The sequence below is a fragment of the Macrobrachium nipponense genome, chromosome 26 (assembly GCF_015104395.2).
Source record: "Macrobrachium nipponense isolate FS-2020 chromosome 26, ASM1510439v2, whole genome shotgun sequence".
Classification (NCBI taxonomy): Eukaryota; Metazoa; Arthropoda; class Malacostraca; order Decapoda; family Palaemonidae; genus Macrobrachium; species Macrobrachium nipponense.
This window is the reverse complement of record NC_087215.1, coordinates 76,995,207-77,012,065: the sequence shown is the minus strand read 5'-3', so window position 1 is coordinate 77,012,065 and position 16,859 is coordinate 76,995,207. Positions and strand designations below refer to the sequence as shown.

The window sequence follows — 16,859 nt, the reverse complement described above, 5'->3', positions numbered from 1 at the left end:
TATTTTTTCACCCATAATGAAAACGAAACTGGCAACATCTTTGACATTTCTATTGTTTAAAAATATCTCCTCTTTGTCGAAATCTTGAAAGCGTTTCTTTTAAATTGAAAAAAAAAACCCAAAAAGCTTTAATCTTTAAACCCCATTATTGAAAGAACTGTCAACGTCTTTGACATTTGTACTGTTTGAAAATATTTCTATCTGTCGAAATCTCGTTAGCGCTTCTTTAAGTTGAAAAAAAAAAATTATTTCCTAAAAGCTTTATTCTTTGACCCATAAAGAAAGAAATGTGAACATCGTTTGACAAATGTAATTGTTTGAAAATATCTCTTTCTGTCGAAATCTCGGAAGCGTTTCTTTTAAGTTGAAAAAAACTGTTTTTTCTCGAAGCTTAATTTTTCACCCATAATGAAAGAACTGTCAACAATCTTTGACATTTGAATTGTTTGAAAAATATCTCTCTGTCGAAATCTCGAAAGCATTTCAATTTTAAGTTGAAAAAAAAATTTTTTGCCAAAGCTTTAATATTTTGACCCCATTATGAAAGAAACTGTTAACATCTTAGACATTTGTACTGTTAGAAAATATCTCTCTGTCGAAATCTCGAGAGTTTCTTTTAAGTGGAAAAAAAGTTTGTTTCCAAAAACCTTCAATTTTTCTTTTTGACCCATTATGAAAGAACTGTCAACATCATTGACATTTGTACTGTTTGAAAATATCTCTCTCTGTCGAATACTCGAAAGAGTTTCTTTTAAGTTGAAAAAACAAAAAAAAAAAATTTTCCTTCCTAAAAGCTTTAATCTTTGACCCATTATGCGAGAATTGTCAACATCTTTGACATTTGTATTGTTTGAAAATATCTCTCTCTGTCGAAATCTCGAAAACATTTCTTTTAGTTGAAAAAAAATTTGTTTTCCTAAACACTCTAATCTTGACCCATTATGAAAGACTGTCAACATCGTTGACATTTGTATGTTTTTAAAATATCTTTGTAAAAATCTCGAAAGCGTTTCTTTTTAATTTGAAAAAAAAAAATTTTTTTTGCAAAAAGCTTTAATGTTTGACCCCATTATGAAAGAACTGTCAAACATCGTTGACATTTATATTGTTTTAAAATATCTTTGTCAAAATCTCGAAAGCGTTTTCTTTTAATTTGAATATTTTTGCCAAAAAGCTTTAATCTTTGACCCATTATGAAAGAACTGTCAACATCATGACATTTTTTGTTTTATTGTTTGAAAATATCTCTCTCTATCGAAATCTCGAAAGCGTTTCTTTTAAGTTGAAAAAAAATTTTGCTTCCTAAAAGCTTTAATCTTTGACCCATTATGAAACAACTGTCAACATCGTTGACATTTCTATTGTTTGAAAATATCTCTCTCTGTCGAAATCTCAAAGCGTTTCTTTAAATTGAAAAAAAAAAAAATTGTTTAATAAAAGATTTAATATTTGATCCATTATGAAAGAGCTGTCAACATCGTTGACATTTTTATTGTTTGAAAATATTTATCTCTGTCGAAATCTCGAAATCGTTTCTTTTTAATTAATTGAAAAAAAAATTGTTTCCTAAAAGCTATAATCTGTGACCCATTAAGAAAGAATTGTCAACATTGTTGACATCTGTATTGTTTGAAAATATCTCTCGTCGAAATCTCGAAATCTATTCGTTAAATTTGGAAAAAAAGTTTGTTTCCTAAAAGCTTTAATTTTTGACCCATTATGAAAGAACTTTTAACATCTTAGACATTTGTACTGTTTGAAAATATCTCTCTCTGTCGAAATCTCGAAGGTGTTTCTTTAAATTGAAAAACAATTTTTTCAAAAAGTATTAATTGGACCCATTATGAAAGAACTGTTAACATCTTAGACATTTGCATTGTTTGAAAAATATCTCTCTCTGTCGAAAAATCGAAAGCATTTCTTTTAAGTTGAAAGAAAAATTGTTTCCAAAAAGCTTTAATCTTTGACCCATTATGATCGAACTGTCAACATCTTTAACATTTGTACTGTTTGAAAATATCTCTGTCGAATCTCGAAAAATCTCGAAAGAGTTGCTTTTGAAGTGGAAAAAAAAGTTTGTTTCCTAAAAGCTTTAATCTTTGACCCATTATGAAAGAACTGTAAACATCTTTGACATTTGTACTGTTTGAAAATATCTCTCTCTGTCGAAATCTCTAAGGTGTTTCTTTTAAATTGAAAAACAATTTTTTCAAAAAGTATTAATTTGACCCATTATGAAAGAACTATTAACATCATAGACATTTGTATTGTTTGAAAATATCTCTCTCTGTCGAAAAAATTGAAAGCATTTCTTTTAAGTTGAAGAAAAATTGTTTCCAAAAAGCTTTAATCTTTGACCCATTATGAAAGAACTGTCAACATCGTTGACATTTGTATTGTTTGAAAATATCTCTCTCTGTCGAAATCTCGAAAGCGTTTCTTTTAAAACTGAAAAAAAAATTTGTTTCCAAAAAGCTTTAATCTTTGACCCATTATGAAAGAACTGTCAACATCTTTGACATTTGTATTGTTTGAAAATATCTCTCTCTGTCGAAATCTCGAAAGCGTTTTCCTTTAAATTGAAAAAAAAAGTTTTTATTTCAAAAAGCTTTAATATTTGGCCCATTATGAAAGAACTGTTAACATCTTTGACATTTATATTGTTTGAAAATATCTCTCTCTGTCGAAATCTCGAAAGCGTTTCTTTTAAGTTGAAAAAAAATTGTTCCCAAAAGCTTTAATCTTTGACCCATTATGAAAGAACTGTTAACATCTTTGACATTTGTACTGTTTGAAAGTATCTCTCTCTGTTTAAGTTGAAAAAAAAAATTGTTCAAAAAGCTTTAATCTTGACCCATTATGAAAGAACTGTCAACATCTTTGACGTTTGTACTGTTTGAAAAATATTCTCTCTGTCGAAATCTCGAAAGCGTTTCTTATAAGTTGAAGAAAAATTGTTTTCCAAAAAGCCTTAATCTTTGACCCATTATGAAAGAACGGTCCAACATCTTTGACGTTTTGTACTGTTTTGGAAAAATATTACTCTTTGTCGAATTGAAGCGTTTCTTTAAGAAAAGAAAAAGTTTTCAAAAATTAATCTTTGACCAGTATGAAATAACTGTCACTTCTTGAAACATTTGTACTGTTTGAAAATACCTGGGTGGGATAAATCTGTTTTTTTTTTCTGAAACGATGCTCTCGGCACATTTCTTAGCTGTTGATTCTGAACACGATTGTTGCTCACATACGAGAAAAGAATGAAGAGAAGAAACAGAAGCTTTGGAAATGGAATTTGGCAGTGAAAGGGGTTTCTTCGACACCACATTCTCATCACATTCTCATGTTAGTGTCTTGATATGATGTATAAATGAGTTGGGGGATACTCTTTCACGGGGACAAAAAGTCAGAGCTTTCATCTCTTCTTCTTTTTTTTATTCTCCTTCTTCTTGTTCTTCTAAGCTTAGATCCGTTTCTTTACGGATGAACCTCTTCCTTCTCCTACCTCTGTGGTGTGCTTCTGCTTCATAAAGTCCCTTCTCTCTCTCTCTCTCCCCCCCCCACCCCCTCTCTCTCTCTCTCTCCCTCTCTCTTCCCCCACCCTCTCTCTCTCTCTCTCGAAGTCTTCGTCCCTCATAGTCTCTCTTCCGTCTCTTTCTTGGTCTTCCTCCTCCTCGTCTTGTTCTTGTTCTCCTCCTTCTAGCCTGCTCTTCCATCCCCATAGGATCTGTGCCTCCATCCAATATGGTCCTTCCACCCATCTCTGTTGATTTAAGGTGGCCGCACCACCTCAGTCTCCCTCCCTCCCTCCCTCTCACAATTTCTTCGATATTTCAACTACTTTGTTGAGCCTCTGATGATCTCCTCGTTCCTAATCCTATTATCATCTTCTAACATTCGTTATGCCAGACAATTATTCGAAAACAATTGTTCAAAAAAGTTTTTTCGAAAAAAATTTTTGAAAATTAATTGTTCGATTCTACAGTTGTTCGCATTAACAATTGTTCGAAATTTTTTTTTATAAAGACTAATTTTCTTAATGGGTATAAATATAATTTATTTCTTTTTTTATTTATTTGCTCCTTACACATTTTATTAGTTTATTTTCCCTTTCATGCAATTTCATTCTATTTATTTCTTATTTTTTCTATCTATAGGTCTATCTATACGAAAAGCTACTGTTCGAAATATTTATTTTTATAAAACCTCATCTTGTATTTTTTATGAGAAAAAAAAAATATATTAAAGGATATATACAAAGAAAATTGACATAATTTTGTTTTCTGAGTATTACAAGAAAAAAATGAGTTTTAATGAAAAAAAAAATATCTGTAAGTGTACAAACTAAAACGATATGAAATGGCACGTAATAATCGATCACATTCTTATAATCGAAGAATTTATCAGTAAGCGACTTGAAGCGTTCTGCAGACATTTCTTTTTCCTTGTGTTACACTCGATAATAATCCACAAAGCTCTTCCTGCCTCACTCGACGAATTGTTCTTTTTATGCTGCAGATTTGCGGTAGAGCGGCTGCAACACAGCGACTTAATTTTGAAGATGTGTTAGACGTGATATAATGAGGAGAATCTCTGGTTCTTTTGCGTCAGTCTTCACTTTATTTAAAAACTTCCGAACTTCATCATTTGTCGAATTTCCTGAGTGATTATGTTCAGCGTTAGTAGAAGTGATCGGGCCATCAATTGTTAAAGTGCGCCTTTTGGACTTCCGGAAAACATCTGCATCTCCAGTAGATCTCGGACTTTACTTGCTTGTCCTTCACATATATGAATCCGTCCATCAGTAGCATGTCTCTTCCTTTCTCACTCTGAATTAATTCAGCCATGTCTTTTTTGCAAAGGCTGTATCCTCTAAACTAAAAAAAGTCTATTGAGTTTTCTTGGAATACAAGCTTTGAGAATCAACAAAGTATTCACTAATAATTAGAATATTATTGAACAACTGTTTTCGAAGAATTGCTCGTAAAATGTTGGTTCGAGCATTTACGAAATCGAACAATTGGTTTTCAACTAATAGTCGGATACGATCCATCTTCTTCTTCTTCTTCTTCTTCTTCACATTCTCCTCTCTGCTACGTCCAGTTTCTTCTACTCTGTTTTGTCAGTTTCATTTCGATGCTTTATTACCCTAATACTATTTTTTTACTTTCCTCTTTTCATAAGCGACATCTCTTGTTTCTGCATTTAACTTGAAACAATAACTGTCTGAATACCAGGTGACGCCCATTTCTATAATTTAATTTTTTAATTTTTTTTATTTCAGTTCCCAAGTAAGTAAATCCCGTGTCTAATGGAGGACATCACTCCAACTCGAATGAAGACAAAGCTGTGAGTGAAAGAAATCCTGCAAATATTTCAGTCTTTCCGTCTCTCCTGAAAACATGGAATAGACACACACATATATATATATATATATATATATATATATATATATATATATATATATATATGTATATATATGTATATATATGATATATATATATATATATATATATATGTATATATATATATGTATATATATGTATATATATATATATATATATATATATATATATATATATATATATATATATATATATATATATTTATATGTATATATATATATATATATATATATATATATATATATATATATATATATATAGAGAGAGAGAGAGAGAGAGAGAGAGAGAGAGAGAGAAGAGAGAGAGAGAGAGAGAGAGAGAGAGAGTTTGAAGAAGAAAATGATGAAAAAGCCCTATGAGTCAGTTTGCCAGGAGAGGGGTTAGGAAAGTAAGACAGAAGAGAAGGAATGGGAACGGAGGCACGTAAAAGAATTGAAAGGGGTTAAAGCCGCCTAGGGGCCGCCATGGCAAGGACGCTGCAAGTAACCTTTGTTCATGCCTACAGTACCCGTGGAGGTGCACTGACGGCACTAACCCCTTATGGAGCCTATACTCCTTAAGAAAAGATAAGTCTTACTTAATTGGTTAACTCGAATGGCCATCTTTTTGCGCTTTCTTAGTAACCTTCTCCCATTGAAGGCGCCGAGTGAGAGTGATAACACGAAAGTGAGTTAAAGCTGAGATTTCAATACTGATTTCAAATGAAGATATGGAGAGGCCTGAAGGCCTCTGAAAATGAAACAATTCATCCAGTTTATAATATAAATCCATTCTCAACTTTAGCGCCTTTGAAAATCTTCTAGAACACTTTCAAAATTCTTAGAGATCTGCTCCTTCAAATGCAATGCAATAATCAACTCCAAAGTGAAACTTTTCACCAGAATATTTTTTCAAACTGGTTCATTCAATCGTATACACACACACACACACGCGCAAACACACACATTTATATATATATATATATATATATATATATATATATATATATATATTTATATGTGTGTGTGTGTGTGTGTGTGTGTGTGTATGTATGTATGTATGTATATATGTATATGTATGTATGTATGTATGTATATTATGTTTGATTTTAAGTCATGAAGAAATAAAAATCGTGATCATTATACGAAACAAAGTTACAGCCAAGAAGAAAAATTGAAACACAGGATATACTAAGTGCTTTCGTATTATTACCAAGCCATGGTCACAGCAACTAAAGATATACAGAAGCAAGGTCCTATATAATTGGTGGGTACAAGTCATAAGGAAATACAAAAAGGTCGGGAGGTCACAGAGCGGTCAACAGATTAGATTCGAAATCTACTTATTAGTAATCCTCTTTATTCTATCTATCAATTCCTTCTTATGTTTTATGACCGGATCAGATGAAAATAATCCTTGACTTTCATTAAAATGATTCACCCAGGTTAACTGAATCAAATCAGATTCTAACAGTTCCTAGAAATAATTTCGTTACAAACGTGAAAATATTTGGCTTCGAGTCCAATGTATTCTGTGGGACTTTTCACTAAATGTAAAACTAAAGCATTATTTTCCTGGTCTGTTCTTACTGAGAATTTGTGTTGCTTTAATTTGGTGTTCAATTCTCTACCGGTCTGGCCTAAGTAAAATAAATAACAATCCATACGTGGAATTTTGTATACAATATTGCTATCTTTTCGTGGGCTATTTTTTATAAGCATGTTTTTTTACGTTATTATACATTGGTATCAACAATTTTGAAAAAGTTTTTACAGCCTCAAAATCTAATAAAATGTGCAAAAAAAAATGTGTTTGAGGGCAATTCTTTTTTAACTCCGATTTTTCATAGAAGATCTTGATAGCTTTAATGTAACAAATATCCATGATATGGGATGCATAGCACAAATCTGTTCCTATTTTTCTGATGTTTTTGAATTCTTCATCTACAAACTCAGGGCTGACTATTCGCAAAGCTCAAAGAAACATTGATGTCCTGAATTATAGTGTGTATACGTCAAATTATTTGTCTTTTTGCTATAAATACTAAATTTACAAATAAAAGATTCCCTTTTAAACTTTTAATATATATATATATATATATATATATATATATATATATATATTATATATCCAAAAAATGTAAAAATTATCTTTCTCTAACTAAAGTGTAAATTTAATAGAAGGGACTTGATCATTTAGTTGAGCCAAATTTTATTTACAGCCAAAATCTTTGGTATGATGGCTAAAATATCATCAACATACCAGTACCATGTCACAGGAAATTGGAAATATATGGGATTGTACAGGCGTTCAGAATACTCCATATATAAATTTGAAAGAACAGGCGAAGTGGATTTCCCATTATCATACAAAAAGTTTGCTTAAAATATTCCCCCTTAAAAATAAATTACAGTCACATACGCATAATCTTATGTATATGCATACATATGCATATACATATATATATATATATATATATATATATATATATATATATATATATATATATATATATATATATATGTATATATAATGAGATTGAAGGCGCTTCTATCAACCTAGAACATCAGTCGATGCAAGGTGGAGGACAATCCTTTATTCCCATTATAGTACTTTTATTGTCGCGACGTTTCAAAGACATAAAAGTCCATTATCAAGCTAAAAAAGATAAAACAAAAGTTAAAATTACAAACTCGGAATACAAATTAAAAGTATAAAAAGTTTTACAAATATAAAAAACAAGTACAAGAGTATGGAGGACTCAATACCATAAGGTGCTGAAAGCACTACCGAGAGACAATTCGGGCTGGGTCAGCTTCGACTTGAACTCACGAGAGATACAGAGGTGTTGAGGAAGACTGGGTGTTTAACTGCGGAACGACGAGCTGTTTAATGAAAAGTGATTCTAAAATAGCCTAAATGCTGCGTTCGTTAGGGGATTGCCCTATGACACCTGTTTCTATAGCTAACGCCTCGATGAGAGTCTAATCTCACTTGAGTAACATCCGTGTGGAGCCAACGTACTTCCCTAGATTACATCTAGGGCAATTAAATAGATATACGACTCCTGAGGTCATCAGTGGATTGAGTTTCTCCTTGTGTTTAAACAAAGATCTAATATTCAAAAGATGGAAAATATCTTAGGAGATGAATCTAAATTCAAAAAGATAGAAGAACCTCAATATTCTGCTATCTTTAAGATAGAAGACCGAATCAACCGTTTTTTGAAATACCTTAAAGACTCGAAAATCATTAGTGAAAATACTTATACTCCATCATATAGCACAGGTGCCTCATATGGGGTGATGTATGGATTACCTAAAATCCATAAAGAACAGGTATACCAATGAGGCCTATCCTCCCCTCCTATACCACTTCTAATTACTAAATTGCCAAATTTCTTGTGCCTCTCCTACGCCTTTAACTACTAATATCTATAGTTTTAAGAAGTTCAGAACATTTAAAGAAAAATCTTACCCAGGATTCAGACTTATTTATGGTTAGCATGGATGTCGAGTCTCTTTTTACTAATGTACCGGTAGAAGAAAACTATTGATATTATTGTTAGCCGTATTTTTACTGACCCAGATGCCACTTTTAATAATTTTAACCTTGCGGATTTTAGAAAATTGCTCGAGCTCGCTGTGCAGGACACCGCCTTTGCTTTTTAACGGCAAAGCCTACATTCAGGTTGATGGTATGGCGATGGGATCCCCTTTGGGTCCCACCTTTGCAAACATTTTTATGTGCTCCCTGGAGGAACGCATACTGGACAACTGCCCTTTGGCCTACCATGCATTATTTTATAATAGGTACGTGGATGATACCTTCTTATTGTTCAGAGATAAAGATCAGCTTGACAAATTTCTTGATTATGCCAATGAAATACATCCTAACATTAATTTCACAATTGAATATGAAGAGGAAAATAAACTGCCATTTTTGGATGTAACCGCTTTTAGATATGATGATCATTTTAACACCACGGTTTTTTAGAAAGGAAACGTTTACCGGCCTGGGATGATCGAAAGGGTTTTATAGCAACTGATTATATTTTAAACTAAACTCCATGTCTACCTTTCACTGACAATTGCTTTCCATCGAAACTTTTTTATAAACACCTGTACAAATTTCTTGAACAATATCTTCCAATCCTAAAATTAAAATACCAACTGTGCCAAAATTACAATTGTTTGCAAGTGTCCCCATTTTATTCATAACAAAATTTCTACGTGAATTGAAACTGTTTAATAGAAAGTTTTTTCCTGCAATTGAATTAAGACTAATACCTTGCAAACCAATGAATATTAGATCTTGTTTAAACACAAGGAGAAACTCAATCCATTGATGACCTCAGGAGTACGTATTATATATTAATTGCCCTAGATGTAATCTAGGGAAGTACGTCGGCTCCACACGGAGGTTACTAAAATAAAAGTGAGATTAGACTCTCATCGAGGCGTTAGTTATAGAAACAGGTGTCAAATTAACTAATCCTGAGTTTTCATGTATACGCGAACATGCAAAGAAATGTAAACATGACATGAATTACAAAGATTTTAAAATTACAGGGCAATCCCCTAACGAACAGCATTTAGCTATTTTAGAATCACTTTTTATTAAACAGCTCGTTCCGCAGTTAAACACCCAGTCTTCCTCAACACCTCTGTATCTCTCGTGAGTTCAAGTCGAAGCTGACCCGGCCCGAATTGTCACTCGGACTCGGTCTGTGCTTTCAGCACCTTATGGTATTGACTCCTCCATACTTGTTTTTTATATTTGTAAACTTTTTTGTACTTTTAATTTGTATTCCGAGTTTGTGATTCTAACTTTTGTTTTATCTTTTTTAACTTGATAATGGGACTTTTATTGGGACTTTTATGTCTTGAAACATCGTGACAATAAAAAGTATATATAATGGGAATAAAGGATTGTCCTTCTCCTTGCATCGACTGATATATATATATATATATATATATATATATATATATATATATATATATATATATATATATATATATATATGTGTGTGTGTGTGTGTGTGTGTGTGTGTGTGTTGTGTGTGTGTGTGTGTGTGTGTGTGTGTGGAGCGAGCTTTATATACCATCGCCATCGATAGAAGAATTAACTTACAATTGTGACATATGAGGCTGTATATTCTAAATAACTGACACTGATAAAGAATGAGGTTACTTGTAAACTACCATTAAAAGGAACATAATGCATGAAACAATGAATGTGATGGCGAAGAAGGGTGGTCAAATATCTTAATGGTTCGACCAGTAATGATTGGGTCCTACTGCGGTGGGCTCGTGTGAGGCCAAAAGCCAAGCGCTGGGACTTATGTGGTCATTCAGCACTGGAAGGGGAATTGACGGTAAAACAGTTGGAAAGGTGTAACAAGATGAAATCCTACCTGTTGCAATATGAAACAATTGTTAGGAAAGGATGCAAGAAAGAGAATTTGAACGGAGGTACAGTAAAAGGAATGAATGAGGTTGTAGCTAGGGGCCGAAGGAAGGGACACTGCAAAGACCTTTCAGTAATGCCTACAGTGCACCACATGAGGTACACCGACTTAGTCTGTCCTGGTGTTCACTAGACCCACCTCTTTCTTCCGTTTCAAGCCACTCAATGAAAATGTGAGAGCTAAGATCGGCGTAGCTCTGCGTCGTTCAAGTCTCTCTCCGATCTCAGCATGACAGACACCCTAGTTAACGGATCTTTGCCTCTTCTATTCAAACACAGCTTGCTATGACACGGACGCCTGTGAAGCTCTGAGCTCCCATGTGTTGATGTGGGAAGCTCCAGCTCTTGCGATGCTACAACGACTTGTGTGGATCAAAATTCTGCACATGCTGCATTATAACACGTAAGTAGATTTTATTATTATCATTATTATTGTTATTCAGAAGCCCATCACAGTATCTTTATTATTATTATTATTATTATTATTATCATATTATTATTGGGGGAGGTCTATCACATTCATCCTATTCGACTGAATGTTTTTATAGTGTTTAGGGGTCCGGGTTGCATCTTGCTTCCCTTACAAATCCATAACTTTTCTCACTATGAGCGCTGTTTCTAGTACTACACTAGTACAATTTCCACCGGCATATATATTTCCATATCCTTCTTACTTTTATTTTCAGGTTTCGATACTTAACGATTTTTTCTTTCTTTCTCATCTATTCATGGTGTCCCGTGGCATTTCGACATCAATGAGTGATACTTTCTTCTTGATTTTGTCAATCAATGTCATGTCTGGGTTATTGGCACGTATCACCATTATCTGATCTTTGACCGATCATTTTATATCACTCAGGTTGGTGCGCGTACCACTTATTACTGTAAGCTAGCTGGTGTTTCTTGCACAGTCTCCAGTGGAGGTGGAGGGCTTTTGCTACTGATCATGCCTCTTTTTGTACTGGTTTCTGTCCAAGCACCAGGCATTCACTTGCTATGAGGTTTATGGTTTAGTTTTCATAGTTATTTACTTCCTACATATGGGTGAGATTTGATTTCTATTGTTGTTCTTTAAACATATCTGGATCTTATGACCTGATCTTGTGACTTCCTCTGTTCTGTTTTTCATTCTCCTGTCTTTCTATTATATTTCAGGGTCTTCCTCTACTTTTATCAGTCCTTCTTCCCATGCACTCCTTAACCACTCGTCTTCACTGGTTTTCAGATATTGTCCAGTGCTCTGCTCTTGATGTTGGATGCAGTCCTCTATGCTTAGTAGCCCTCTCCTCCTTCCTTCCGTGTTTGTTTAGTCTGTCTGCATTTGCTCTTGGGTGTAGTGCTTTGTGTACTGACATGTGTTTCAGGGGCGTCATTTGGGTGGGGTCAGCGAGGGGCGCTCACCCACCCCCAAGCATTCTAGGGGGCCTCCAAATCAACTATAGGAAAAAAATCTATATGTAGCCTATATATATTCTATATGTATATATATTATAAGGTCCCTGCTCACAGAACAAGGTGTCGAAAAAATATAAATAAGGCTGAAGTGAATAGAGGGATTTATTAGTTATTTTTAACATGTTCGGAACAATATAAATAATACATAACATATAATAGTTACCCGTTAAAAATATTAAGACTAAGCAGTTTTCTTTAAGAGAACTAATGACCTGTCAGTCACAGTGTTTGATTGATAGCGTCAATATTTTCATGCTTACTCCAATATTTATTATGCCTTTAATAATTGAATGACACTTTTCACACGTCATCTTATGAAAATTTAATTCTCTATCGATTACGTGACTAAACAGCTAGCCCAAAATAGTTAGTTCCAAATACCTAGTCCAAGAGAGCTAATTCGAAAGTAGCTAGCATACCAAAATGGCTAGTGTACCAAAATAGTTAGTTCCAAAATAGCCTGTCCAAGACAGCTAGTTCCAAAATAGCTTGTCCAAGACAGCTAGTTCCAAAATAGCTTGTGCACAAAAAAGCTAGGTTTAAAAAAGTTACAAATCTGATATACTTTATTTAAAATTCATAAAACATTAAAAAGGAATTCGTATGTGGTAACGGCAACATCAAAACTTATACAGTTAGGGATTAGTTAGAAAATTATAAATATATTTAATCAGTATTTGATAATATAACTAATGCCACGTAAGATTTCAAATGTTGAAATTTCTTTATTTTTGAGTCTTTGATTTAATGTCTGAATCCTTCCATTAACTTCTTTGGCTGTTTTACTTGCAGTCTCCTTTCGCGCCTGATAAACAAGCAGTCGACCTAGTTCTTTGCAAGTTTCTTCCTGCTGAATGCCTCTTAAAGACCGCCATAGGGAAGGAAGGGTGCGTGGCATCATACACTAGATAGGGTCTGAATTGCTCGGTGCCATCCATCCTTCAAGCTTGTTTGTGGTTCTCGGTAAACCATCTGTTGACCTTTGTTCAACGCTCCAAATCATTGGGGAAAATAAAGGCGGCTTTCTGCTTCCTCCTGTTCTTCGGGGCTTTCCAATGTATGTATTTCAAAATAGCAGTATAATTCTTCCATTTCTTTGCTCCATTTGAAGAAGATCTTCTAGTGTGTCCAGCAGTTCTTCAAATACTTGTGTTATTTCATCTGGGGGTAGGAATGCTAATGCAGCAAGCAATTTACAATAAAGGCGAGAGTTAGCATCGGTTACATAAGTATTTGTTAGACCAATACTTTGAATTTTCCTCCAAATTGCCTGTGAAAGATGGAAGAAACATCCTTGAATCTCCACATTTTCAAAGACATATTTGAAAGCATCCATAACTGGTTTCTCAAGCTCCGTGGTACTTGTGCTTGGCTGTAAGTCTGGGCGCTTTTGTTTCAAGATACTAAAGGCTTTTTTATAAGTTTCCTTTGTTTTATTTGTCAGCAAAATGTAGGCACATGCAAATAAATATTCACTTTTAATAGCATGGATCGCGTATAGTTGATAAAATAATTGTGGAAAAATTTTGAAAGTCCCATCACGCATCCAGTTTGCAGAAGTTGCGAGTATGTCGAGCATAGTTTTGCTTGCGAATATTAGTATTTCATGGGAATCAATTTCGTCATAAACTAAAAAGTTTTCTGTAGCACTCCCTATAGTAATTGTTTTAAAATCTTTAGGTAAATTGATCTCTAAAACTGAATTCGGTTCGGGAAAGTAGCCTTTCATTTTTTGCCTTTTTCGTTGTATGCATTTCGTAAGTGCTTTTCTTTTCAGCGTGCAAGAGGAATTTTCACAATCAACATTTTGCATAATGTTAGCAATGACTCTAACGTGGTGGTGCAGTCGAACCAGAAGCTTGTTCAGTTAGCATAATTTAAGGCAATCTTAGCTTTTGCCTGTGGCACATCGGGTGCATGTGAATGCTTTTGGCCTAAAACAACATCACTATTATCACTATAATCAACCGCAGTTGTAGCTGTTCCTTTACAGCCTTCGATGAACACACCTGCCAATTTGCGTTTCGTTATTGGTTTGTGCCCTTCGGTAACATATCCCTCGTGACATATTTGATCACATCCTTTTTGCGATTTTATCACTTTCATGTTGATGGACTGTTCATTTAAAGTGAGTCAAATCCAACAGACGAATAAACAAGATCACTTATAAAGAAATCCAAATCACTTGATGTCTGTTGTCAAACTAAAACTAATATTTTATACCTTAGATACCGTCAGAAGTAAACTGTTTTGAACAAGCTATTTTGGTACACTAGCTATTTTGGTATTCTAGCTATTTTGGAATTAGCTCTTTTTACTAGGTATTTTGGAACTGGGTGTTTTGGGGTTTTCACCCGGCAGACTGTTCCTTCACAACAGTACCCCCCCCAACGGTGTGAGGAGGAATGAAGGGACCTCTGGGAGGGAGGACACCTTTAGGGTACTGTCTGTCAATGATCTATTGTACAATGGTGAGCTTATTCATTCCGAATTGCTCTCCATGACTTGACTGATATATTATCTTCGTGCTGTAGGTTGAATACTGTTTAGTTTAACAGGGCTGAAGTGTCCAGAAATTTCTGTTATTTTCATTGATTGAATGAGAGGTGTGTTCAGCCCATCACGCAATGTCAGATTTTGGTTTGGGTAACACGATGAAATTTTAAATTAAAATCGTCCCTGATGGATCCAGATTCCGGCAGGAAAATTATTTTCTATATAAATGAATCTTTTGTTTGTGATGAAGTTTGTTCAGATTTCTACAAGAAATAACCCAAGATTCTTGTGTAAGATGAGGAACGGAATATAGAATGTCGGCCAAAGGCTAAACACTGGCACCTACGAGTTCATTCATTGGTGAAAGGGAATTGAAAGAAGAAAGTTGCGGTTGAGGTGGAGGGAGGAGGAGGAGGAGGAGGAAAGCTTTTTGCAGCTGAAGAAGAAGAAGAATCTGAGCTATGAACTAGTTGTTAGGAAAAGAGGGATAAGAAACGTCACCAGAAAGAAAGAAAAACTATGAACGGAGGTACGGTAAAAAGAAGGAAAGGGATTGCAGCAGCTAGGGGCCTAAGGAAAGAAGCTGCAAAGAACTTTCGAGTATTGCCTCAGTGCACCGCGTGAGGTACATTGACGCACTACTCCCTACTGGGTTCAACACTTACAGGAGAACGTATTATTCTTATCATTCTCAGCATGCACACAAACTACCGAATGTACCGGATATGGTGGCAGTTGCAGTAAGATCTCAGCTGGATGTTCGGGCACTTCCTATGACGCAGGATGCGCAGCTTCAACTTGCACTTGCTGCATTGCTGGTAAGTGACTGTCCTTACTTAATAATCATGTATTGGAAAATTAGGCTTTCTAATTCACTCATTTTCTTCCTTATTTTCTTAAAAAGACCAAGATCACTGATTAATTACCTCGCTGATGTGTTTCTTCTCTCTTCTTCTTTCCCAACGCCATTCCTACATTAAGGAGTTGGTTGCTTGATGCGCCTTCTCCTCCTCCCCCACTGCCCTCCATCATCATCCTCCACCAAAACCTCTTCTCCTCCATATCTTCCTTCACTTTATCTCGCCATCTCATTCTCTGTCTCCCTCTTGATCTTCTTCCTCAACAGGTTCCTCCTCCCGAGCCGTCTTCACTCCCTCCTCTCGTCGTCCATCCTCAACACATGCCCATACCAAGGTCTAGAGAATATAGGGTCTTGTCAGCCACAGCTTAATCTGGGTAGAGGATTAAACGGCTAGGTGCGTGACGTCACAATAACCACAGTCAGGCTACTTAACCTAGAGCAATCCTGCCTTTACTTTCTCTTTTTTATTTTTCTAAATACTCGAAGCTATTTGATAATTAATGTAATAGTCAGATGAAGGTTCTTCATTCTATGATGTTGAATTGAATAATCATAAGAGAGATCATTAGGACATTTTCGCCAAATAACATTGAAATTATAGAAAACCTACCTTTGATCTCTTCTTTTTTTCCGTTATTAAATACTATTATCTGTTTCTTCAGGAAAATAATAGATATAAAAACTATTTCATTATATTAAATAATCATGAAGGAGTTCTAAGGAACATTTTAAACAATAATATATTTTTTGAATTATACACATTTAACAAATCTATAAAATCACACATAGCACATATTTTAAATATATATTACTAGTTATGTCGCTAACTTTTTCATCTTATTCACCGCTTTTCCTCCTGAACTAATAATGTGACTGTTCAAATCTCGAATCCTAAACAAAATGTAGGGCATCGAAAAAATATTTCGACTTCTGAAGTTATTTGGATGTGACTGCTATTATAAACCGGTAATTTAATGATCACTCCTTTTACTGCTATTATAGCATCACCTCCTCCTCCCCCCCCCCCCCCCCCCCCCCCCCCCCCCCCTCCCCCCAACGGTGAGAATCAAACATCATATCCATACACTTAAAATGATCAAGAAACACTAGGTTTCATTAGTTTGCCCTCTCTAAAGCTTATGGCACCAACCCATGTGTCATTTCTTTTTGTTACTTTTGTTCCTAAATGTTCATAT

The 16,859-nt window shown here is 34.5% G+C and overlaps 1 protein-coding gene across 1 annotated transcript in view; it reads left to right on the top strand.

Annotated features, from left to right (window-relative positions):
* LOC135199891 (keratin-associated protein 5-1-like) overlaps positions 1 to 16,859 on the top strand; it is a 67,213-nt gene that overhangs the window by 45,552 nt on the left and 4,802 nt on the right. Inside the window, exon 4 of the mRNA XM_064228018.1 lies at positions 15,497 to 15,619. Coding sequence (XP_064084088.1) covers positions 15,497 to 15,619 — 123 coding nt within the window. The remainder of the gene's footprint in view (positions 1 to 15,496; positions 15,620 to 16,859) is intronic.